Source organism: Lupinus angustifolius, chromosome LG17, assembly GCF_001865875.1.
Source record: "Lupinus angustifolius cultivar Tanjil chromosome LG17, LupAngTanjil_v1.0, whole genome shotgun sequence".
NCBI lineage: Eukaryota > Viridiplantae > Streptophyta > Magnoliopsida > Fabales > Fabaceae > Lupinus > Lupinus angustifolius.
In genome coordinates this window covers 5,535,733-5,558,934 of record NC_032025.1, presented here as the reverse complement: position 1 = coordinate 5,558,934, position 23,202 = coordinate 5,535,733, and the positions used below count along the sequence as shown (strand labels likewise).

Genomic DNA, 23,202 nt, shown 5'->3' with positions numbered 1-23,202 from the left:
GTAGGAAAGGGTTCCATCATCAAGATTTGGGATCTTGTAGCATTAAATTCCTCATTTACTCCATTGAGGAAGCAAATGACATACTCGGTTTCACGATATTCCCTATTTTTGCTGGCCGATTCACATCTGCACTTAACTTCACAAACACATGCTGTGAGTGACCTTATGGACTCGAGCTCATCTCATAAGATCTTTAAATCCGTAAAATAGCTAGAGATGCTTCTGTCCCCTTGCTTGACTGAGTGGAGGTCTTGGAGCAGGTTTGAAAATATGAAGTAATCTCCTTTAGAGAATCTTTCTCTTAGGTCTTGCCATAGCTCTCTTGCACCATCAATGTACACTATGCTTGGAGATATTTGCGGTGTCAAGCTCCTAGTGATCCAGGACACCACCATGGTATTGCAACGCTCCCATATGTCAAAATTAGGATCTGATCTGCGCGGTGGTGGTATTGACCCATCTAGGAACTTGAATTTGTTCTTAGAGAGCAATGCTCTCTTCATTGATCTACTCCAGAATTGGTAGTTCCTGCCATCAAGTGGAGGGGAAACTAGGATTGCCCCTGGACTCTCTCCAGGGTGTAGGTAGTAGGGGCTCTCAATGTCGTAGCCATTGTTTTGTATGGCTTGTTGGTCCCTTTCTTGTTCAACACTCTCTGCCATTTGTTAGTGAACAGGATTTCAAGAATTTTGGAAGAAAATTGAAGAAGGAGAATGAATGATTAGAAGAATGCGCAGCAAAGGTAAACCAGAACCTTCAAAGAGAAGACTCTGATACCATATTGCTTGGAATGGAAAAATTCCTCATGACTTTATTTATGTATTGGACTTATCTTTCTACAATATGCTTCACTTTTCTTATTGCTTTATGAACATGACACCTCTCTTATATACTAGAGCAAGTGCAAGAAAAGGGAAAGAAAAACACAGCTAAAACTAACTAACTGAATAACCGAAAAACAGAGAGGAAGAAAAATAACTAACTATAACTAACTACTAGAATTAGTTAGCTTGCATTCTAAGAAATCAAACTTAGGCTGCTGGACCAAGATAGCTTAGGCTACCTGGGTTTGCTTGGTGACCTTGGTGACTTGAGGTTGAATGATGACAACCTGCTCTTGCCCTGTATGTTTGTTATTCTCTATGTTGGGTTATATGGACTTAGGTGTGTTGAGGTTGTTGTGTTGTATATTCAATAGATGTCATTATCTTGAGGTCGTGATTTGCAGTGTTTTGTGTATGTGTGCATTTCCTCAATACCTTTTACTTCAGTTTTCATACAAAATCAACTCATTTTGTTAGATTTCCATTTTTAGAGTCTCCATTATGTTATTATGTACAAAGTACAAACTAAGGGAATTTGGGATAATACTAATCATTTTTATGTATTCAAAATCTAGCAAAATCACCAAAAGTATTATGATAAAAATGTAAATACAATCGGGTAGTCATCATTTGCCTAGTTCTTCTATTTAATTGGTGGCAAAATCTTTATTTATGTGAATAGTGCATTACATGAAAAGTTATGGCCATTTGTTCTATTTGAGATCCTCCATATACAGAAAACACATTGAATTTAAACTAATCTCAGTCAAACAAAAAACCCTTTTAAGTCAAAAAGCTCTTTCAATATCTATTTTTCATTCACAACACTCAAATTTAAGGGTCACATGCTACTTATAACTAATTCCTTCTTTTGGGATATTTAACTGATTCTCATAACAAGTGTCGCACATGAGAATTTAGTATTGACCTTTTGATCTAGTTAGGGATTTAGTAAAATTTTACACCACTAAACCAATATCTTGTGGTACCTTATCACTTATGAAACACACTAATCACTAGATTGGCCAGTGATTTCAAACTTAGAGGGGTAAATTGAGAAAACTAACTTGAAAGTGTTCTGTGACCTGCCGACCAAGCTTCTTAGGACCCAAAAGTTGTCAGGGTAATTTTTGGGTCTGTCCAAGCATTAACTATGGACTCAACCAAAACCAACTTCACCTACTGTTCACACCCAACATTCATTGTGTTGGGCCTTTGGATTTGCCATGACATTTACTGTTGTTGCATGTTTTTTCAATCCAGAATGTGCTTTTGTCAGAACTTTTATTTTTGGACCAGCAAAAAGAGTTAGGTAATATCTGGTAGCTTTTCTGGCTGAAAATTCTCTGTAACTATTTGAATTAAGCTGTACATTAAATAGTATTGTACCAAGTCTTTTGTCAGAAGCCAATACACCCACTTGAATTCATGTTGTATGAAAAGTTGCCTAGAGGAATTAACTAGTTGAAAAATATAAAGCAAATTAACTGTAAACATTGTTTAAAGAACTTCTGTTTTGGTACATAAGAAGTAGTTTTTACTTTTAACAAATTCTTACAGAAAAGATAGAAATTTTGATATCATTCATTACAGAAAACAAATTGTTGATGGAGTTTAATGAATAAGGTGGCTCCCTATATGGCCTACACTCAAACTTCAAACTTCAAACTTCACACATGAGAAGCCTATATGTAAGATTAGGTGTATTTGGTAGCAGAAGAAATGATATTTTTCAATTTATTTTTAGATGATTATTCTGCTAAGAAAGTTCTGTAAGGTTGTTGCCTTGTGAAGATCATAGTTAATTATCTTAGCTAGTAAAGTCCTTTACAATTAATGTGATGACTTGATATCAATTATACCTGATTGCAACATATGCAAAAAGCTTAACTTCCCCTTCCCCTAATGTAGGCATGTGTAGGAGTCTCTACCTGATTAAACTTGTTAAGATTCATCTTACTAGTTACTACTAAAGTCCATAAAGAGACTTCATTTTAAAAGATTAGTTCATTAAGCAAGCTGAGTTTAATGGCTTTGAGAAGAGGGGATGCCACTCATCTATTAGTATTTACTATTTCACCTTGATGCAAACCTATCAGTAGCTCTTTCTCTAGCTCAACTCCTAAAGGACATGTGTTCAGTATGCTACTCTCACTACTTCACCTTGTTCTTTAACTCTCAGTAACTCTTTCATAGGACTACTCTCATTGTTATTGAGTGGAGTTGTGTGCCACTCACTATGTATAAAGGAGACTCATTGATTTTGTGGGTTTCATTTTAACTTCTGTCTAATATTAAATATTAAAGAGTGAATTGAAGATAATCTTTAAAAAGAGGTCACCCACTTACGAGAAATTATTACATGGTTCAAGACCAAGTCACAATTACATATCTATCATTAATTTGGAATAAACTCATTTAATTTTAAATCATTAATATATCATCAAATATTTGATTAAGATTCTTCGTTCTGGACCATATAATAATTTGTTCAGCCTCATACACCTTACACACTTTAACCTTAAGTGGTATGAGAAACCAAAATGAAATAGTAATGTGCACCTTTAAATTTTGTATAATTCACCATCACTAGCTGGGGCAATTCATGAAGGGTAGAAGTGCAATTTTTTTGTGTCTTGGCAATGTACAAATTCACCAAGTGTTACACATTCTGTTTAGTGTTTTAGCCTTGCCTTAATCAGCAGTTACTTTATTCAGACAAAACAGTTTTTTGTTGTTGGTACTTACAGACAAAATATTTTATATATAGTAGTAGTAAGTAGGCCTTTGAAGCATTACTAGACCATATTCTTCTACCATCCTGGTGCATACTCTTTCTACTTTGAGTAACATTGACCAAACACTCACTCACTCACTCACTCACTCACTCTCATAAAATTCAACATGAGCTCTCTTCTTCAACCCCATGCTAATGATTGTGAACCAAACAATAGCTCTAAAATTCTACCAACCATTTCAGAATATCATACCACATTTGATGTGGAAGCCATGAAATCGATAAAAACCGGTGAAGCAGATCAAGAGGAAGGTGTTTTCTTGACTTGGGAGGATCTATGGGTGACTGTTTCAAATGGAAAGAATGGAAGGAAACCAATACTTGAAGGTCTAAAAGGGTATGCAAAACCAGGTCAACTCTTGGCTATAATGGGTCCTTCAGGTTGTGGCAAGTCCACATTTCTTGATGCTTTAGCAGGTAATTGTGTTTATATGATTGCTTTGAGTATGTAACTTTCATAGTTTAGGACCAAACTATAAATATGAGACTGTGAAATTTTCATATATTCACATGCATTTGACTTTACAGGTCTGATATTGAAATTAGAACATAGTATTTATGGTCCTCAAATAGTTGAACTTTGCATTAGTATACTAACTTTTTTTGCCTTTGATGACCTCCAAAACCCCACTGTTTTACTTGTGCATGTCACATTGAATTGTAAAATGTGATTAGTTATTAAGGTCTCCCCTAGTTCCAAATATTGATTGTATGCAAATTAAATTTAGAATCTTGTATGTAAGGAAAGTTCATGATTACCACACTGCACTAGAAAATATATTGAGGGTGTAGGTAACAATGCAACAATTTTTATGAAATTGTTAGACTTCAGAAACATCATAATATCATATACTTGTGATGTGAATTTTCAGGAAGATTAAGTTCAAAGATAAAGCAAACAGGGAAGATTTTAATCAATGGCCACAAACAAGCACTGGCTTATGGAACATCTGTAAGAATATTTTCTAAAGCTTTAGAACAGTTCTTCTCCCTCCCATACACAGAGAAAAACAACCCTTTTTTATTTGCCAACGATGAACCGTTTTACTTATAGAAACATTGAGTTTATTATTTATTTATCACTTTTCTTTCTCTCATCATATGAAATCAGGCATATGTAACAGAAGATGATACTATTTTGACAACTCTAACAGTTGGAGAAGCTGTATACTACTCAGCTCAGCTCCAATTGCCTGATTCCATGTCCAAGTCCGAGAAAAAGGAGAGAGCAGATTTTACAATCAGAGAAATGGGTCTGCAAGATGCCATTGACACCAGAATCGGAGGGTGCGGATCTAAAGGCATTAGTGGTGGACAAAAGAGGAGAGTCAGCATCTGCATTGAGATCTTAACACGCCCGAAACTCCTCTTCCTAGACGAACCGACTAGTGGACTTGATAGTGCAGCTTCTTATTATGTTATGAGTAGAATTTCCAGCTTGAATGAAAAGGATGGCATTCAAAGGACTATTATAGCATCAATCCACCAGCCAAGTAATGAAGTTTTTCAACTTTTCCACAACCTTTGTCTTCTGTCTTCCGGGAAAACTGTATACTTTGGACCTGTCTCTGCTGCAAATAAGGTCAGAAACCACAAATGTTGTTTTTGTGTATTCACAGTTTCACACATTTTTTTCTTGAAGAACAATGACCGACCGACTTGAACTTTTGCCTGCAGTTTTTCTCATCAAATGGTTTTCCATGCCCAAGTCTTCAGAATCCTTCTGATCACTTTGTAAAAACAGTCAACAAAGACTTCGTACATGTAACTAGCATTTTTATTTACTTCAGTTTTCAGTAGGCTTCATATGAAGAATTGTAACTGATTCACCACATCATTCACAGGACCCTGAGAAAGGATTAGCTGGAGGGCTTAGCACAGAAGAATCAATTCATATTCTCGCAAAATTGTATGATTCATCTGAAATTAATCACCAAGTTGAAAAAGAAATAGCTCAAATAATAGAAAGAGTGAGTCTCCTTACACCTTTAGATGGGGGAAGGGAGGAAAAAGGTTACAAAGAACTTTAAAGCTCTACTTTCATTTCTCCCTTCTTCTAAATAGTCTCTTATTGTCAAGATCACAGCAATTACATTAGCATGATGGACAGAAGCAATTTATATTGCACAAAGAAAAGAAGTTTATTTTTTTTAAAGAAGCTTAATTTGCATATGCAATACAATAATGAAAAGAATCAAAAGATTGTGAGCTTGGACCACTGAATTTATATTATGAGAAATGGTTTGCAGGACTCAGTCTCAATGGAGAATGGAAGCCATGCTAACTTTTATACCCAATGCCTCATTCTCACAAGAAGATCTTTCCTTAATATGTATCGCGAAGTTGGCTATTATTGGCTACGCTTACTTATCTATGGTGCCTTGGCTTTAAGTCTTGGAACCATGTTCTTTGACATTGGCTCAAGCAGCGAATCAATTCAGGTAACCGCAGAGAGTTGGGCAGTATGTAAAGCACAAACTTAAGCATAAGCTACATAATGTCATAATTCCAATAAAAACTAACTTATGAAGTCTAATTTTGATTGTTTCAGGCCAGAGGTTCTCTGCTTGTGTTTGTTGTTACATTCCTGACCTTCATAACTGTTGGAGGGTTCCCTTCATTTGTGGAGGATATGAAGGTAAAAGTTACCGTCAAATAAGAATTTTGTCACATGGGCATTCTCCTTTTGTCCTATGGCTTCAGTTTTTTATTGTCATTACAATCAGTTTAGTTATATGTCTGAGTCTGTTTAGTGATATTTCTCTTTGATCTTTAATTAGGTGTTCGAACGAGAAAGACTAAATGGCCATTATGGTGTCACTGCATTTGTCATCGGCAACACCTTATCCGCTATTCCATTCTTGCTATTGATATCATTAATCCCAGGAGCACTGGTATACTACCTAGTTGGACTTCACCAAGGACATGAACAATTTTTGTATTTTACATCTGTGCTTTTTATTTCTGTCTTGTTGGTTGAGGGTCTCATGATGATTGTCACAAGCATGGTTCCAAATTTCCTGATGGGCATAATCTTCGGTTCCGGAATCTTAGGAGTAATGATGTTAGATGGTGGGTTCTATAGGTTGCCAAGTGATATTCCTAAGCCATTTTGGAGATACCCTTTGCACTACATTTCCTTCCACAAATATGCATACCAAGGATTGTTCAAGAATGAGTTCCAAGGTCTAAAATTCACTAGTAATCAACTTGGAGGGCCTGCAAACTTTAGTGGTGAAGAAATACTGAGACACTTATGGCAAGTGGACATTAATTATTCAAAGTGGTTGGACCTTGCTATCTTGGCTGGAATGGCTATAGTATATAGGATTCTGTTCTTGGTTATCATTAAGAGCTTTGAGAAGATGAAACCTATTGTCTCAGCTATTAATTGTCCCCAACCAAATTTTAGGTTCACTAAAGTGACTAGAAGCAATGAGATTGAATAGTTTCCTTGGCTTGTAAACCCAACAAGAGTGGCATGGCAATATATGCTATATACCAAGTATAGTAGTTTTACCAAGGAGTGTAAAATGTACAAGATGATGGAAGTGTCTGAAGTCTGAACTAAACTCATAATACATTTAAAAGTGTTTTTAAATTGTGATTATGGTCTGGACTCTCGAATGCATCACGGCTGCAGTTACCGTGATCACAATCATTGTGATTTCATTTTTGTGTGATTAAAAAATGTTTTTGAATTTAATATGGTCTGATGCGACTGCATCATTGAGAATCGGTATCATATCACAATTGTGAGATAATACGGTTGGGACAGTCGCTACAACCACAATATTACAGTTACATCGGTTGTTCCATAATTTAACAGTATGTGTCAGATTTATATACACTTGTTTGTGGGGTACTTGGAAAGAAATTATGTTCATGTTTAAGGTATTGTATGGACTGTGTAGTTTCTTCTTGGTAGCATTACCCTACCACCATCATAACCTCTTCAAAATGCTCCTTAATGCTAATAACCGGTTGGATGTACTATCATGTGTCCTATTGATTATGTAAAACTATTTAATCAGCGAAAATGCTCGTCCAAAATGAGGTTTAAGCAATTACACTGGTCTATTCACAAACAAGACAAAGTTCGGTGCAACAGTATCTGCTATAACACCTATCACAGAACTAATTCAAGCCACATGAATTTTCTAATTGTCTTTTGTCTATTGTTCTGTCTTTGAATTGAACACATCTACACTACAATTAAAACATGAAGATATTATGTTAAAATGTGATACAATTTTATTGAGAATTCTAGACGTACGTGGTAAGATATAATATTTAGCTTGTATCTAGAGAATTCTAGACTTATGTAGGTGTTAATAGTTCTATAAATAAGACTTATAAGGTGAAATATAATGTGTATGTTATTTTCATTCAACTATTGTTCTATCAAATATATGTTATCTTCATCTAAAATAATTATGTTCAACTATCTTTTCTATGTCCATTAAAACCAACATATTCACATTCACACTACAATTAAAACAACATAGGAGAGATGCACATTCACACTACAATTAAAACAACATATATCAGAAAAATCTGAAACACGTGCTAAAATACCACATCCACACATATAGTCTATATAGTTAGCTTGATTTTTGATAAATTCAGTGAACCATCCTACTGCACTTCTCTCACTTTCTTCTTCTCTCATAAGTCATAACACTCTTATTGACAAAAATGGCCTCCATTCATCCCTCTATTCCATTACGTCCCACTGTTTATGGAACTAAACCTACCTCAAGATCAGTGATACAACAAAGTGTCATAGAGATTGAAACCACCTCACTAGAGATAGAACCTTCAGTTAGGAGTACCCAGACAAAAGAGATGGGTATCTGTTTGACATGGAAGGATCTATATGTGACTGCTTCAGTGGGAAGGAATGGAAGAAGACCAATTCTTCAGGGCCTAACTGGTTATGCCAAACCAGGACAGCTTTTAGCTATAATGGGTCCTTCTGGTTGCGGAAAATCCACACTTCTTGATGCTCTAGCAGGTATATACACATTATGTCTTATAAGCTACCATCATGACATCTCAATCAAAAAATTTAAATATTCATTACTATTACTGTTTTTGTTTTATTATTATTGACACATGAGAACATATGAGATATAATCTATTACATCGTATCTTTCCTCTTTTCGGAGACTTATACATAATCATGTGCACTATTGTTTTAGTTTGTATCATCCTTCTGTCTAGCCATAATTATGGACACTTTTTTCATGGATGATGTTTAATGTGTGTCGGATAAGGACATGAGTGTTTTCTTTGATTCGAACTAAATTTAAGATGCCCTATACCTTAGATTTAAAATGAACCGCGGTTAAGGCATATATAAGATAATCACTGGTTCACTACTATTAATTTTAGAACATTGCTTCAATTCCGGTATGTTTCTGTCAAAAACCTTTTACTTGAAAATTTATTAGAAGCCTTTACCTAAGTTCCAGGAGTAATATTAATCAGCCTCCTTTTCATAGATAGTTTATAAAAATGATCATTAACACACAAAAATGTCACTGCTATGTACAGGTAATCTCTATTTGTTCCTGTTCGATAGAAATCTTTTATCTCTAAGGGTATTATATTCTTTGTCTTGAACCAATCAGATTTTTACGAATAATATAAAAATAAAAATATTAAATAAAAGTTTTTATTTTATTTATGTGGAAGTAAATATGATATTGTTCCTAAAAGCCAAAATGATAACTTTGGGAAATTTAAGACTGAAAAAGGCTTGCATCATTATTTGACCACACCTCAAGCATGCACACGAGACGACCCTACACCTTGTTAAATCAACCTTAAATAAGGGAAGCATGAGAGTTCAAATTAGGAATCCAAAAGTTTGAAAAGCACTCTCTTATTTTTCTTATTTTATACTTATGTATCTTGTACATTTATTGGTGTAGGACATCATTTGTCCTAGACATGTGGGCAGTTGAGCATACAAACATCATTGTACAAAATGTCGGCCAGACAAAGTTTGTACAACTAAAATTTATCACCTTTGAAGTGATTTAATAGGCTTTAAAATAATTTAAAAGATGATACCAGACATGGGTAATAAATGATTTAATAACCTAATATTATTAATATTGTATTGATCATCTAATTTGATGGATACTATTATGGTAATATATCAGATTCAATCGGTGTTTACTAATTAAATTGCATATCGATGAAATTAAACCTACATATATATTATATGGAAAATGATATATTATTCTATAAATTTTCGTACTCACAAGAATGACATGTCACAAAGTGATAAATTATTTATTAATAATTGGTTTATAGTGACACATGTTATTTTCTTATGGGTAGAACGATTTGTAAGAGGATATAGTAAGAGTATATATATATATATATATATAACATTATTCATATATTATACTAATATAAATGTTGAAAACTATTAAAGAGATAATAGATAAAAGAATTACACTATTATTAAAAAATTATATCTTGATAATATATCATGTTTGAGAAATATAAACAAATATAGTATGACATTATCCACAACAACATTTTCATAAGAATTAAGTTGTTTTTCAAAAAAATAATTTTAAGTAAAAATCAACCATCTTAATAAAACCCAATTATAGAGCAATTTATAAAAGAAATACTTAAAGTAGTGTTGAGGAGTCAGTATAACTTCTGGGGAATTTATTTTTCTAAAAAACTAACTCACAAATTGTGTAAGGTTGACACAACTTTGAAGTAGTCCCAGTTTAAAAACAAAAATGTGTTTATAAGTAGTGTTTAGCTAACATGAGATACCTAAGTGAGACAATTTTTTTAATACTTAACTCACGTGCAATGAGGATCACATCTCCATTCATGTCTTACTTGGTGTGTCCCAAGTCAATTAGAGAATCTCATTCAATTAAAAATAAAAATAAAAAACATATATTAATATTTTAATATTATTTTGTGAAATTTGATTGAGTAGAAATGTAATGACATAAAAATTCTGGAACAAATGATCCTTCTAAAGTTAGATGTTGTGTTAGGTAAACATAACTTCTAAGAGTAAGTTTGGTATAGATGAAGTTTATATTTTCAGTTTATAAATTGTGAGATTATAAACTATGAGATTTTAATCTGTTAAAGTTATAATCTAATAAGATTATAATCTGTTTATGTTTAGGTACCTTAGCTGAAAATTGAATATAAACTAATATGTTTTATTTGAATAAGATAGAAAACTTATGTTTTACATAGTAAATTACAGAAAAGCGTACGAGGTTATTTGTTTATGATATGATTATTTTATTTGTTTTTTACACTATTTAAATATAGATTTTTAATAATTACCATAGTATATTTTTACTATAATTTTTTTTAATTTTTAATATTGCATAACAAAAGTTAAAAAAATACAATATAGAAACCAATATCAATATTAAAATACAACATGATACATAAATAAATAGAAGTTGTTAAACTTGAATTACACAATTGACAAAATAAATAATATAGAAATGTCAAGTTTTATACAAAAGTTTTAATAATGTCATCCCTAATTGAATCTCGATCAAGACACATGTGATCAGAAGATATATTATCCATGTGTTCAGCAAGATCACCATCATCATCATTGGTCGCCCAAGCCCAAGTCTGCCTCTCACCTGAGCGAGAGGTTGGCGCTCAAGCGACACTTCCAATATTATAAACTGTGAGGTTATAATCTCTATGCGTTTCTTGCCTAGGCGACACCTATCACCCAAGTGAGGTACATCGACTTAAAACAATTCCCTAACTCGCTCAAGCGAAAATCTCTAGCTTGAGTGAGAGTCCAAAATGCTGAGAAAATTAAAATGGAAGGTCTTCAATGATATGCTCTAATAACTTTTACATTTTTTGCTTGTATGAAATTTTTAAATAAAAACAATATGTTAAATAAATGGATGGTGTTGTGAAGAGTTATGATATTTGATGGAAGTGTAAAAATAATGAGAGAGATAAAGTTATGTTGAAGTAAGATGAAAAATGGAAAAAATGGAAGAAAAAAAGCTAACAAAAAATAAGCAGCCCATGATTTTAGAGCTTATAATTTTTGTTTATTTTAAAAAAAAAATAAGTTGAGTTTATAATTTCATTTGATTGTCAAATATACATAATTTATATTTTTAGCTTATTTTTTAAAATATAAACATAAGCTACCAAATATAAGAGCCAAACATGGGTAAATGTCCAATCTACTTGACCAGTTGATCTACATGCTGATCTACCTATCATGACTGTGTATCTATTTAATGTGTTGACTAATGCTTCTTACTCGTAGAATATGCAGTTTGCATGACTGCGAAGTGTGAACCAACTAACAGTTCTGAGGTTAGAACATGCCATAACATGATAAAAGTTAAAGACTAAAATAAAGTCCTAAAATTAACCATAGAGGGGTAGTGAAAATGAAATTAATTAAGCCATGCTAAACTTAAGCAACCATCATAGAATCATCAAGATTCTCACGTTAAAGGAAATTAACAACAAGAAACCACACTTCTTAGTTCTTTCTAATAATCTTAGTTTAAGTCTATCTTCACTTGGTTCTGAGCTTGTAATCAACAGTTTGAAGTTTTGAACAAATAAAATGATTTCATGAATTCTTATTTCAGGGAGATTAGGATCAAACACAAGACAAACTGGGGAGATTCTGATCAATGGTCACAAACAAGCACTAGCTTATGGAACCTCGGTATAAAACCTTATATTCTTTAAGAAAAAATGGCCGTTTTTTAGTTATTTTCAGTTGCCACATGATCAATTAACCATGCTCTTAATCTCTGATATTTAGGCTTATGTTACACAAGATGATACATTATTGACATCCTTAACGGTTAGAGAAGCAGTGCACTATTCAGCTCAACTCCAGTTACCTGCTTCAATGTCCAAGGGAGAGAAAAAAGAAAGAGCAGATTTCATAATAAGAGAAATGGGTTTGCAAGAAACCATTAACACAAGAATTGGAGGGTGGGGATGTAAAGGCATTAGTGGTGGACAAAAGAGGAGAGTGAGCATTTGTATTGAGATACTTACACAGCCTAAACTTCTCTTCCTTGATGAACCAACTAGTGGACTTGATAGTGCAGCATCTTATTATGTCATGAGATCAATTGCAACCCTACAAAAAAAAGATAACATTCAGAGGACAGTTATTGCTTCAATTCACCAACCTAGTACTGAAGTTTTTCAACTTTTCAGTAACCTTTGTCTTCTATCTTCTGGTACAGTAGTATACTTTGGACCAGCTTCTGCTGCAAGTGAGGTTAGAAATTGAAGTAGCATATTTTAGAGTCCATTTATAATGTTCAATGTTCATCTAGAATTATAATGTTCACTTTTACTAACTTTGCTTTTGCTTCAATGCAGTTTTTCACTTCAAGTGGTTTTCCATGTCCTCCTCTCCAAAATCCATCAGATCATTTATTGAAAGTTATAAACAAGGATTTTGATCAGGTATGCTTACCAATCTTCAATATCAAGGGCAACATTTTTTTTATGATTTCATTTTTCTTCCGTTACAATATGCTAAAACATTAAAGTAATCAACAAAGCTCATAGAAATTAAATCTTATTGAAATACTTGTTTTTCAAGGGCACCGACTTGGATATGAATGGAACTATAACAATACCGGCAGAAGAAGCAATTCGTATCCTTGTGGAGTCTTATAAATTATCTGAAAGGAACCATGAAGTTCAGAAAGAAGTAGTTATATTATCTGAGAAGGTATATGTCCACTTTATGGCTCACTAAATCTCATACTAAATACCTAATAAGTTTGATGGGTAACTAATTATAATATTATGCTTGGGAAGCATACCAGCTATCTCATAAATGTATGTCATTTCATGTGTCAATGCCTGTGATTGATTGAAAAATATATTTAAGTTAAAATTTTGTTAATTAAGTATTTTTATTACCAATCACAATCAGTAATTGAATTTTGCTAAATGTGATCTAGGGTACAAGGTCAACGGACAAGAAGAGAGGGCGTGGAAGCTTCCTTAATCAGTGTTTTGTTCTTACAAAAAGATCATTTGTGAACATGTACCGTGATCTAGGATATTACTGGTTAAGACTAGTGATATATGTTGCATTGGCTACAAGTTTAGCCACAGTCTTCTATGACATGAGTAAAAGTAAAGACCCAATTAAGGTAAGAGTGGTTAAGTGACTATAAGAGTATTATTGCATCCAATAACTATTGCATCAGGGTTAAGTTAATTTAGTGGTCACTTTTCATTATTTCAGGATAGGGGCTCACTTCTTTCCTTTGTGTCTACTTTCATAACTTTCATGGCCATTGGTGGGTTCCCTTCCTTTGTTGAGGACATGAAGGTAATTTAAAAGTTCTCTATCCTTTAGTTATTCTCTATTTAAAGAATAACTTTATAAGTAATATATGTCACTTTCTTATGGTATAAGATATATTATTACTCTTTTGTTATACCCAACCTTCAAGTTTGAGAATGAAAAACCTAAAATTGGATAGGTTGTTTGAGAAATGATATATTCATGCCCTTGTTTTCCAATCCAGATTTCTTTTTTGGTTGACAATAACAAAACTCTTATATATAATAATATAGGTAGTCACTATTTTATTGATACCATTTCTCTTTTGATTGTAGGTATTTGAACGAGAAAGGCTAAATGGTCATTATGGTGTAACTGCATTCGTCATTGGGAACACTTTTTCTTCTATCCCATACTTAGTACTGAATTCACTGATTCCTGGAGCTATCACTTATTACCCTCCCGGTCTTCAAAAAGGATATGAACACTTTCTATACTTCATTTGTGTTTTATTTTCTTGTTTGATGTTAGTAGAGAGTCTTATGATGATAATTGCTAGCATTGTTCCAAACTATCTAATGGGTATAATAACTGGTGCTGGAATTCAAGGACTTATGATCTTAGTTGGTGGGTTCTTTAAATTGCCAAATGAACTTCCTAAGTCATTTTGGAGATACCCAATACACTATGTTGCCTTCCACAGGTATGCATTCCAAGGATTGTTCAAGAATGAGTATGAAGGACTCAAATTTAATGCAGGTAAAGTTGGAGGAGGCTTAAACAAAAACATTAGTGGTGAAGAGGTTCTAAGAGATACATGGGAAGTTGATATGAGTTACTCAAAGTGGGTCGATCTTGCAATCTTATTAGGGATGATTGTTCTATATCGAGTTATATTTTTGGTTATCCTTAAGACTACTGAGAAGGTTAAGTTCATTATGGCTTGTAATGTGAAGTCCACCTAATTAGCATGCATGAGAGTTATTAGGGTATTGTTGATTTAAGTGGTATATATATCATTATCTTAAATAAGATTAGATTCGAATTTTGTGTATGAAATTACTTTCTATGAGATAATTTGCCCAACGGCTTATCTCTATGGAGATATTTGTGATGTTTAAGTTTAGAAAAGGCAAGTGGGTCTTTTTCTATATTAAAATAATAAAATGAGGGTCATATTTGCTTCTTCTTTTTTATCAAATATGATGTTCCACTTGTGTCACACATTTGTAGGAAAATTTTATGCAGGTGTATTTGTTACATATATTCTGTTGTACATATTGTTTCTTATTGGTCAAAAAAGTAAAACATGAATTAAATAAATAATTACCATTGTAGTGTAGGTTTTAAATTATTTATGAAAGTAATGTAACTTTTAGGGGAATCATGGATGTCATCTACGAGTTTGGGGAAGTTGCACAAATTCCACTTTTTTAAAAGTCGTGTTCTTTAAACACGATTTCTATTGTAAATTAATAACAAAAATATTTTCTAGTCAAGTAGTTCTTGGTTTACATAGTAACCTAGAGGTCCATAATTTAATATCTACTCATTGCTTATTTTCTGTTTTTTATAATTTTAACATATATTATTTGTACAAGGGCTCTAATATACTATGGTTAGATTGCATTATACTCGTTACCGAATTTTATACAAGTACTATAGGTTACTAGTAAACTAAGAACCACTGACTAGAGAATATTTTTGTTGTTAATTTACAATGGAAATCGTATTTAAGGAACACGATTTCTAAAAAAGTGAAACTCGTGCATGAGAAGCACGACTTCCCTTAGGAACTTGTGCCTGTAATGCATGACTTCTCTGGGGAGTCGCCTTGTTGATCTACGACTTCCTCAAACTCGTGGATGACATTCACAATTCCCTTAAAAGTTGCACTACTTCTATAAATAATTTAAAACATACACTACAATGGTAATTAGGTGGTTAGGTTATACCACGTGCATAAATTTTCTCACATTTGTAATAATTGGTCAAAAACAATCTATACACGTGTCTAGTTATATCCCATATTTTCCTGAGATTTTGTCATGCAATGCATGAAAAAGAGCATTGGCCAAAAGAGATGAGTGTGTCCTCATGTCTTTAGCCAATAAGTTTTATCTAAGTAATATAAATATATTATTTTATGTTTTTAGATTTTTTAATTAAATATCATTTTTTCATTGGATCGAGACTGAAAAATTGAATAAAAAGGGGACACGTGATCTATATCCTTGACCAAGACCCATACTTCTGTAACTCTCGGTTGTTTGATGAAAGAGTTTTTTTTCATAAACTTAATTGTTACAACTTGTAGAGATTGAGTGAAATTAAACATTATATTCCCTAACTATCTACTATTAGTAATATTTAATAGGAAAAGTCACAAAACCCCTTAAATTTTATATGTTTTGCAACTAAATATCGCAATCTATTTTTTTTTCCTAGTTATTCCTTAAACTTTATGATATTATTTAAGTTCTATGAATGATGTATAATATAAAAATTGTGCATAGAACTCATACAATCTGATTCTATACACTTTTCTCTATGGATAACATACATATTTTTTCAAAATAAAATCGAGGGTGTGCGATCGCACACCCTGCAATTTACATAGCACCATCAGTGCTACAAACGAGCAGTTATATATCTATTATCTATATAACAAAAAAAAACTTCTACCACCTTATCATTTGCCACATATCACTTTCTCCTTCATTTTTCCTCCAAAATGGTTTCATGGTAATCATAGTACATTTCCATATTGTATTTGTTCTTTCTTGATTATAGTTATAATTTAATAAATAATTATTGCATTTTTATGACTACACCTTAAATTGCATTTGAATTGATATTAAGATTCATGACTTTCTCTTTCTCTTCCAACGTTCTTTCTCTCCCAACAATCTTCTTTTTCTTTGGTTTCATTTCATTATGTCTCTTCATTATGTCATTTTCTTTCTCTTTCAATCATCCTATTTAAAGTGCATTTTTTTTATTTCTTTTGTAGATATATTCTTATTTTGTAAATATGATGTTTAAAGTACATTTTTCATTGATCTTTTTGTTTCTTTTACAGATATGTTTTTGTTTTTATCATTGATTTTTTTGTTATTTTTCATTGATTTCCTTATTTTGTAGATATGTTCTTCCAACATTTCTCTTCCTTAGCGTTTGATAAACAAGAGTATCTTCATCAAGGAAGACCAAACTTTCAAAACCTATAATATGTACTCAATCTCCATTTATATATACATGCACTTACAATATTACATTTATTTTTGTTATTAATATATTTATTTCCTCATTTTATCTTACTTTTATCATTTTTTTCTCTTTCTTGTAGTTTGGTTCTCCCTTAAAATATTTTCGCACGTTAATTTTCTCTCTATGCATCTCTTAATTTACTTATACATTTTTTTTATTCAAAAAGTCAACATTTTAATTTTTTTGATTTGCATGTTTAAGAAACACTTAGACTGTATCCTCTTTGAAATAAGGTAAGAATGATAGTTGATTATTGATACCTTCATTTTTTGTTTCATGGTTAGTTATTCACTTACTTGTGGATTTTGTATTTTATTTTCTATATTCGATAATTTTTAATGTATATATTGTTTAACACTCATTCTGTCTCAATATTTGTGTTTTTTGAAATTTTATTTAAACATCATTACCTTATTTATTGTTTGTTTCAAAATTTGGATTGTCAACAACACAATATAATATTTTTGTTCTTTGCTTCTGGATTTTTTGGCATTCCCATATACGAAGAATAATGTTTTTATTTTTATTTGATTTATGTTTTGTTTAAATTATTTAAGATTTCCAAAATTTAAACAATGATCATCATGGATATAAATTGGTAGAATTATAACATATGATTCAAAACTCATGAAGAAATATAATTGTTGGAATTTTTTGTATCAATTACAGAAATAGTATATAAATTTGCGGATCAGTTACAAAATGGAAAGAATAAATTAATAACATAAACCAAGACTTATTATAAAGAACAACTAAATAAAGGAATATATAATGAATCTTCGTAACAATTATGGAATATATAATGTAATTAAGGAGTATATAAAGAATTCATAATTATATTTTACCATTGTAATATTATAATAGTAACTAAAGTTGTCAAAATGATCGGGCTGGTCCGCCAAATCCCGAAAATTTGTAGGGCTTGAGTATATAAAGAATTCGTAATTATATTTTACCATTGTTATATTATAATAGTAACTAAAGTTGTCAAAATGGTCGGGCTGGTCCGCCAAAGCCCGAAAAATTGTAGGGCTTGAGTATCATTTTAGATACTTTTTTAAATTGTAGGGCCGGCCCGATCAAACTATTTTAAATTCGGGCTCGGGCCGGGCTTACCCGGGTGGGTTTGGGCTACCCGTTTTACTTACTTGTTTTAATCATTTTTGGGACTTTTGACATGGTAATAAGCACTAAATGAAAATTTACAAAACAACTTATAATAGAAAATAGATAATAAGTATTATATTATTGTGTATTTAATTAGATTTAACTTTTACCACAAAAACATAATAGAGAAAATAATGTTTACAACAAAACTAAAATCAACATAAATTGTTTATCATACAGAACTTCACACAAAGAAATTTAATATAATAGTTCATAATGAAAGTGTTGACAAAGAACATACAAAAGATAATATATTTTTGATAATATCAAAATGTTTATATATTAAAGTGAAGTTACAAATTATATTGTGTTAGAGAGTGAGAGACCAATGGAAATGAGAGATTTAATAAAAGAGTTATATTAAAAATCATATATGTGGACTTAACACCATGTCTTAATTCAAACACAAGGCACTAGATCTATAAGTTTGGTTGCATTTGGCATAACAAATATGTTTAAAAAATTATACGTTAATATCAAATAATACATACTTTTTTTACATAGATTAATATGTTAAAAAAATTAAATATTTTTTTTTAGTTTATGCGGGCCTGCCCGCCACAATCCGCAATCTGCTTAGGGCAGATTTGGGTTACAATTTGTTATGCATAAATTGTATCCGAGATTTTTAGCCCCGCCCGATGTGGGCTGGCCCGAACCCATCCAGGTAGCCCGTTTTGGCACCTCTAATAGTAACAATAGAAAATACATTTTGTTTAAATTATTTATCAATTCCAAATTTTAAGCAATTCTCATTATAAATATAAGCTGCTAGAATTATAAAATATGATTCAAAACTCATGAAGAAACTGAATTGTTAGATTTTTTTGTAAAAGTTAAAAAAATAGAATATAAATTTACGGATCAGTTACAAAATTGAAAGAATCAATCAACAACATAAAACAAGCCCTATTAGAAATAACACCTAAATTATTATAAGACCTATTATATTGTTACATTAATTATGATGATTTAGTTTCTAATTAAAATTATGTATTAAAGTTGTTATGAAACTTTGAAAATATTTTAAATATAGTAAATGAAAGATGTAGTAGTTACACATTTAAATAGATTTTAAAATATTCTCAATTAATATCATTTAATTATTTTATGTGTCATTTATCAGTCTTTGTAGATCTTTAAAATATTCTGCTGTAAAAATTGTACAGATGAAAACATATAATCAAGACATCTTACAATCTTACAATATTGTAATAAATTATTAATAATTGTACATAATTGTTATAACAAAGAGCATAATAAATAACATTGGTCTGTATTAGTTAGAATTATATTATTTATTTTTTCTTTACAATTCTCATAACTACGTCATTCCCTATCTAATGACATATACATTTGTTTATTTTGATAATCTAATATATGTCATTCAAACTACTTATCTCAATCTAGAAGATCACTAAAAATGAAAAGTTTTATAAATAAGGACAATACTTGAATCAACTATTGAAATTATTGATCTAATAAATTAGTATATTTTGAGTTTAATTTCAAGTAAAAATATTTATAATCCAATTCAATAAGTTATTAAGTTGTTGATGCATGTATTTTTAAACTTAATAATATTAGGTGAAGAAAAAGAACAGAACAATTCTTATTCAATTGGTATGTGTAATGCTAATGAGGGTCAAACAATCAATCTATAACTCATCAATTTTTAAACTCATTTGCAATTTTTGGTTTTCTAGATCATAAAATTAAATTATTTCACACTATGATATTGTATATATTTAAATTCTTTCTTATACGTGGAGAGACAATTCATATATAATATGTATGTTCTTAACCATACAACAAAAAATACGACCCCGTACAAATTCACATGTAACTCAGCTAATTTTTTTAAAATTAAATGATGGAAAGTTTCTATTGAGATTTTGCTAAAACCCACAAAACATGCCAATCGTTATAGGTCACCTTCTCGTCTTATTGTTGTATGGGACGGCGAATTTTGATATGAGTGGTGTAATTTTGGTACCTTCATCCTCTTATTACCAATGTTATTAAAACCGTATCGGTTATCAAACCAGTCAGGGTACTGGTTTAGTGGTTCAATAATTAAACCGTATGCTAGTTAAACTAGACAAACATATTTATATTTATATATATGTAAACTTGTAATAACAAATTTCCAATATGTAGATACTCAAATTTATAATCAATATTCATATTTTACAAAAAAACTTTCATACACAAACATGTTTAGTGCCTTTGAAACTGTGGGATGAAATGGTGGGACTCAATCAATTTGTCACTTTATTTAATATAATTTTTTTTGGAAAATGTTCCATCCACTTCACCACCCACTTTTTCTAACTTTCTCTATTTTCAATCCATTTCATTCCTCTATTTTCAAATCATCTTCTAATTTTCTCTCCAAAAAATTTCTAACTTTTATCTTCTCTCTTTACGATCCATCTTCTAATTCACTCTCTCCAAAAATGCTTCATCTACTCCTTCTATCTTCTCTATTTTTCAATCTATCTTCTAACTCTATCTCCAAAATGTTCATTCAATTATTTCTATTTTCTCTCTTCCCCATTCCCTTTTCTAACTCTTTATCTCCAAAAATATTTTTTTTCAATATTAACGTTATTAACGATGGAAGATGGATCTATGAGAAGATGGAGATGCGTCATAGAAACACAATGGATGACAGATCCGTGAGATGGAGAAGGAGGAAGAAAAAACGTGAAGAAGAAATGAGATGTTTGAGGAAGAAACCAGTTTAGTAACAACTCGGCCGGTTTTCCAATTGGACCAAAAACTATCCGATTTTGGATAGTTTGGACCGATTTATTGCTTATCCGGTCCAACTACTATGCCGTACCAGTTTGGGGTCTGGGGTCTGGTTCGCCGGTTTTCTGATTGAACCGGCCGGTCCGATTTGGTTTTAATATCACTACTTATTACTATGCTTGGAACAAGGGAAATAATAAGATGGGAGACTTAGAAGTACCTTATTTGTTTGGTGGTGAAGATAAATAAAAGTACATATTAGAATGGAGAAATACCATAAAGTTATTGTAAATCACATATATTTATTACTGAATCTATGCGTTTTCTTGTATTAAGATAAATAATAATGAAATAATGAGTAACCGTTAAAGATTAGTCAATGTTGAAGGACAGCCATTTCTATAAATAGCCAAATTAAGTGCAATATTGCTTGACGTTAGTGAAGATTTGTAAATATTAATTCTTGATGGGACCTGGAGTGACTTATGATTGAATCAGTCATAGGTTTTGGGTTTTGCATGCAGATTGTTTAAATGACTATGAGGTCTTACTTAATAGAGTTCTATTATGATAGATATATACAATTTTATTTTATATATAAAAGGACTATTTTTAAGGTTGAACGTCATAGCACAAGATAAATAATTCATTGTTGAACCCTTACTTCTTTTGGACAAGTTGGAAACGTGTTGGTGAGCCCAAAATGACCAAATGTAATTTATATTTACCCAAATTAATCTATTTTAACTCTAATTTGATGGAATCATTACTAAGAATCACCTTATATTCCAATCAAAGTTTAGACTTGGTATTTGGTATAATTTACATGTGTAATTGAATCTATAGAAGATTCTCTTTTTCTTAGCAAAGATGATGCTGAAAGAGGCCATGTTCCAATATGAAATTTAGGAAGTGAATCTAGCCACATTAAACTAATCTCCAAATATTTAGACTAGTTATTAGATGATGTACATATATTTTTAAGCTAATCTCCAAATTAGTCAATATCTAAAGGCAAATTACCAATTAGGCACTATTAAATATTGACTTAAAAGAAAAAGAGAATGATGTAGTCAAGTAAAATGAGTGGTTATAATAGAACCTCTTTTGTAACTAATGAGAAGAAGAGGTTGTGGTGAAACATCTTTGTTTTTGGCCATACAATCCTCAAGACTTTGGCTATAAATAGGAATGCTCCAAGCCATTGTAAGACACACTAATATTCCAGCCTTAGTGCATATTCTCTCTTCTTCTCTTGTTCTAATATTGTGAGGAATATTTTAGTGTTTAATATATACTTGAGAAAGAGTGAACTTGTAATTTTCTTTTATCATAGTGATAATCATTGTTGCTCTTCAACCGTGGACGAAGATAAATTGTTGAACCACGTTAATTTCTTGGTGTCATTTTTTCTATTTAAATTTATCCATGTGTCTTTCGCTATGCACTCTTCAAATTTTCTAATACAATTCTAATTCAGACTAGCAAGCAACATCCTCACTCTTTTCATTTGCCTACAGTAAAGTCACACACTAACAATCTTTAGATCTCCGAAATTTCTAAGTTAAAAGGTTAAAATACAATGCTAACACAATTGATAAATAAATAAATTTTAAATATATAGTCAAAGATTCAATTCATGCTCTATGTATGTAAAACAAACTTTCTTCATAAAGACAAAATCTACTAGATAATCTCTAGGCCTCAATATTATTAAAAAGATGTTTAAAAAAAATTATTGGGTTAGTAAAAAACAAAAGGATAATTACAGGATTATAAAATTTGAGCATTAAATTCAAACTTCAATGAAAAGGCACAATTTATGCCACACAAAAAGAACTTTTCTTATAAAAAAATGTTTTTTTAATATTATGGGAGGTATCTCTCTTATAAAATTCATAGTTATCATTTTTAACAAGTATCGCTTTCAAAAATTAAACTCGTCATCAGCCTTAAAGACCAAATGGAGCATTACAAACACGTTGTTGGTTATATAAAAAAAGAAGAATTAATTAATGAAATTTAAATGAAAGAAATGAATTAATAAAAGAATGTTC

General features: G+C 31.3%; 2 protein-coding genes across 3 annotated transcripts; both read left to right on the top strand.

Annotated features, from left to right (window-relative positions):
• On the top strand, positions 3,622-7,172 carry LOC109332016 (ABC transporter G family member 11-like). The gene is made up of 8 exons (XM_019566856.1): positions 3,622-4,038; positions 4,494-4,573; positions 4,733-5,203; positions 5,299-5,385; positions 5,466-5,591; positions 5,871-6,062; positions 6,173-6,259; positions 6,402-7,172. The coding sequence occupies exons 1-8, from the start codon at positions 3,729-3,731 to the stop codon at positions 7,068-7,070; spliced, it is 2,022 nt and encodes a 673-aa protein (XP_019422401.1). The 5' UTR covers positions 3,622-3,728; the 3' UTR covers positions 7,071-7,172.
• Positions 8,147-15,003, top strand: LOC109330704 (ABC transporter G family member 11-like). Of its 2 annotated transcripts, XM_019564979.1 has the most exons (8): positions 8,148-8,638; positions 12,273-12,352; positions 12,452-12,922; positions 13,027-13,113; positions 13,253-13,384; positions 13,620-13,814; positions 13,910-13,996; positions 14,287-15,003. In XM_019564979.1, the coding sequence occupies exons 1-8, from the start codon at positions 8,320-8,322 to the stop codon at positions 14,914-14,916; spliced, it is 2,001 nt and encodes a 666-aa protein (XP_019420524.1). In that variant the 5' UTR covers positions 8,148-8,319; the 3' UTR covers positions 14,917-15,003. The 2 variants fall into 2 exon arrangements, with proteins under 2 accessions (XP_019420525.1, XP_019420524.1); XM_019564980.1 differs by lacking the exon at positions 13,620-13,814 and having other exon boundaries at positions 8,147-8,638.